This window comes from Coregonus lavaretus, assembly GCF_964263955.1.
Source record: "Coregonus lavaretus genome assembly, chromosome: 16".
Lineage (NCBI taxonomy): Eukaryota > Metazoa > Chordata > Actinopteri > Salmoniformes > Salmonidae > Coregonus > Coregonus lavaretus.
Window position 1 is genome coordinate 33,641,425 of NC_140003.1, and position 3,945 is coordinate 33,645,369.

Consider the following 3,945-nt stretch of genomic DNA (forward strand, 5'->3'; position numbering starts at 1 on the left):
GTTTAGGCTCCAAACGCTTTTCTGCCGAAACGAGTGTTCCCCACTGACTCCGAACAGGCCTCACACCAAGCAGCCACCAGGTGGCTGGGGTATATTTAGGGTCACCGAACAGTTGATGGCTGCAACAATCCTTAACTGGAATCAGAAGCAGCGTATTCATACCGCAATAAGTGTTAGACATGTACACAAAGCATGGGGCAACCTTGCCCATGAGAAGCCTACATGGATCCATTTCCTTCCCATGTATGGAGGCTGAGGGGCAGTGTATGGGCCCCTCTTCCCAGCGATCCAAACAAAAGGCTATTTTTTGGGAGGGAGCCGAGGCCTCAAGCCATCCCATACAGATCATAGCATGTCTGTGTGGGGATGGTAGACGTGCACTATAGAAGGCATTTAGTCAGAACTGAATGACGCTGCTTTTGTAAAGTAGTGAGCCTCAATACAGTAGATACCATACAAGAGTAGTGAACTACACCAAATACCAGAATTTGTGTATAAGTGCAGACACATTTTTATTAGTCAATTGACGAAGTAAGCAACCTTAAGCATTTAATACCACACTTGCTATTAAAGTGAACACCATTCAGTTTAAGGAAGCCAATCTTTATTTGTCATTTAGAGCATAAGCAGCATGTGTAGGGATGACAGTCCTCCAGAATCCTTCACACCCCAGCTTTGACCTGGCTGTTGGGTGGGAGGGGCTTGCCCAGGTGGGTTCCGACAGTCAGGCCGAACTCACTGGCTGCTTGCTTCTCCTGGATATCCTCTTTGAGCTGGAAGCCCAGTCCTCCATCGAAGCTGTCCGAGGGGGTGAAGGTGAGAGGAGTTTCTCCCATTAGACCTTGCAGCCGCGTGCACCATGCCTCTAGCATGCTACGGCGAGCCTCGGAGGGGATGTGGGGTGGAGCCCAGAAGATCTGAGGAGCCAGAACCTGGAAACCACAGTAGTGCAGGATGCCATTCTAGAAGAGGGAATTAACTGGTTTAAGCATGCTCAAGTAGATACATATGAATTGATTTGGCCAAGTGAATTATTGAAATGAGTGCTTGCCAGCCTGGAAGTCAAACATGTGTGTGTTATCCAGTGGGGATACCAGAGCAAAGCAAAAGCTCATTGCTGGTAGTGCCAGCCAAGCCTAACATACCTGCAGTGGCCACAGGGTGACATTCATGTCTCCATTGATACCATTGGCACTGAACATAGACTCCTGGGATCCAGTGGTGAAGGACAGCATGGCTTTCTTGTCCTGGGGGAAAACCATCCAGGTGAGGAGAAATGTAAAATGGACCACAGGAACATTCCAACCATGTATTTTTAAGGCACGTTGCGGTCAATTAATTTATGTGTTTTGTTTCATATTGTACAACAGCTGATGACAGGAAAAGTGTTCAGTGATATTTCCTGATTGTTTTTTCAACCAGCAACTATTACACAGGACCTTTAGTCAGGTTTGGGATGGGTGGCGTGTCAGCGACGTCACACCAGGCCATAAACTATACAAATATATAAATGCAACATGTAAAGTGTTGGTCCCATGAGCTGAAAAAAAAAGATTCCAGAAATTTAACATATGCACAAAAAGCATCTCTATAGGTTGTGCACAAATTGGTTTACATCCCTGTTAGTGAGCATTTATCCTCTGCCAAGATAATCCATCCACCTGACAGGTGGGATATCAGAAGCTGATTAAACCGCATGATCATTACATGGGTGCTGAGGACAATAAAAAGGCCACTAAAATGTTGTCACATCACAGGTGTCAAGTTGAGCATGCAATTGGCATGCTGACTGTAGGAATTTAAATGTTAATTTCTCTACCATAAACCCTCCCCAATATTGTTTTAGAGATTTGGCACAATGTCCAACCGGCCTCACAACCACGCCAACCCAGGACCTCCACATCTGGCTTCACCTGCGGGATCGTTTGAGGGAAGCTCATCTGTGCGCTTGTCCTCACCAGGGTCTTGACCCGACTGCAGTTTGGTGGCGTAACAGACTTTAGTGGGCAAATGCTCACCGTCATGCTGAAGATGTGGGCTTTACATCTGTAACGGGCGAGTGGTTTCCTGATGTCAACAGAGTGCCCCATGGTTGAGTTGTTATGGGCAGGTATAAGCTACAGACAACTGCATTTGAAGTCTAAGGCAATTTGAATGCACAGAGATTGACGAGATCCGGAGGCCCTTTGTCATGCCGTTCAGCAGTCATCACCTCATGTTTCAGCATGATCATGCATGGCCCCATGGCGCAAGGATGTGTACACAATTCCTGGAAGTTCAAGATGTCCCAGTTCTACCATGGCCGGCATACTCAGACATGTCACCCATTGAGCATGTTTGGGATGCTCTGGAGCGATAGTGTTTTAGTTAACTTCACAGCTATTGAAGAGTGGGACATTCCACAGGCCACAATCAGCCTGATCAACTCTAAGCGAAGGAGCTGTGTCACGCTGCATGAGGCCGACTGGTTCTGAGCCACACACAAATGTAGACACCCCTTCAAATTAATGCATTCGGCTATTTCAGTCACAGCTGACAGATTTATAAAATCAAGCACACAGCCATGCAATCTCCATAGACACATATTGACAGTAGAATGGCCTTACTGAAGTGCTCTGACTTTGAACATGGCACAGTCATAGGACACCACCTTTCCAACAAGTCAGTTTTGACAGATTTTTGCCCTGCTAGAGCTGCCCTTGTCAACTGTAAGTGCTGTTATTGTGAAATGGAAACGTTGAGGAGCAAAAGCTCAGCCGCAAGTTCTAAGCCACACAAGCTCAGAACGGGACCGCAGAGTGCGTAACAATTGTCCTCAGTTACACGCACTACCAAGTTGATGTTCGACAAGCAGGTGTCCACATACAGCTGCATTGGGCCTTTAACAGTGACTATGGGATTGCGTCCCTTACCTTGAAGAGGCCCTGGCTGTACCTCTTTTCTGAGGTGTAGGCAAATCCCAGTGTGAGCACCCGGTCCAGCCAGCCCTTCATGATGGCAGGAACAGTGAACCAGTACATGGGGAACTGAGAAATATGGGAGACACTAGTCAACAACCAGTACCTGGAATGGGTGCATTTCAGCCACCATCCAAAAAGTAAAGAGCTGAAGGGTCTACATTTAATTTATAGGCTCAAATTGAGGCTAAGTTCCCTCAGACACTACCCCAGGAGAGCACACCTGGAAAATGACAACCTCCGCATCAGAGAGTTTGCGGTGTTCCTCAGTGATGTCAGCAGAGAGTCGGCCCTCCTGCCATGCCAGCATGGTCTCCTCTCCATATCGGAAGTGCTCAGCATCCTTCACCTCCCCTGATAAAGCATAACAGACTGAGACTAAGCAAGTTGAGGTAGAAAATAAAAGCCACTTACCCACAAAAAGTTTAGCATTTAATTGGCACACACTACAGTAATTAAGCAACTCATAGTTCAGACTGTTACCAGTGATGTCATCAGCAGTAGCAGAGGCTTTAAACTTCATGGCGTAGAGGTCAGACACCTCCACCTTACAGCCCTGAGCAGTCAGAGCTGTCACAGCTGCATCTTTAGCTGCAGCGTTAAATGACCCAGTACTCTGGTGGGCATACACGATCAGAACTTTCTCGGCTGCAACACAAGATCACAGATCAGTCACAAAGTATTGTAGTCAATTAATCTTACTCAATGAAAGAAACTAGTTTCTCTAGCATAAAGACAAAGTGAAAATGGCACCCAATCTGGAACGTACGAAATCACTCACCCATTTTCTAGAGTGCTGCTTGTGATGAGCTAAGGGTCAAGGTGACTTGGAGGGAAACTAGCTGAGACTGACAGGGCTGAGACTGCTGCTCTTGTAATGCTCTCTGGACCAAACACACCCTCTCACACAGCTGCCTGTCAATCAGCAATCAAGCTAATAATCTGTCAGTCATTCAATCAATCAGTCTGTCATCGCTCTCTCCCTCTC

At 46.8% G+C, this 3,945-nt stretch overlaps 1 protein-coding gene across 1 annotated transcript; it reads right to left on the reverse strand.

Moving 5' to 3' along the window:
- Nucleotides 1-662: 662 nt before the first annotated feature.
- On the reverse strand, nucleotides 663-3,742 carry LOC311143802 (NAD(P)H dehydrogenase [quinone] 1-like; the record flags this gene model as incomplete). The annotated part of the gene is made up of 6 exons (XM_084179683.1): nucleotides 663-962; nucleotides 1,146-1,247; nucleotides 2,913-3,026; nucleotides 3,181-3,311; nucleotides 3,441-3,605; nucleotides 3,739-3,742. The coding sequence occupies 6 exons, from the start codon at nucleotides 3,740-3,742 to the stop codon at nucleotides 663-665; spliced, it is 816 nt and encodes a 271-aa protein (XP_084035809.1).
- Nucleotides 3,743-3,945: the final 203 nt, after the last annotated feature.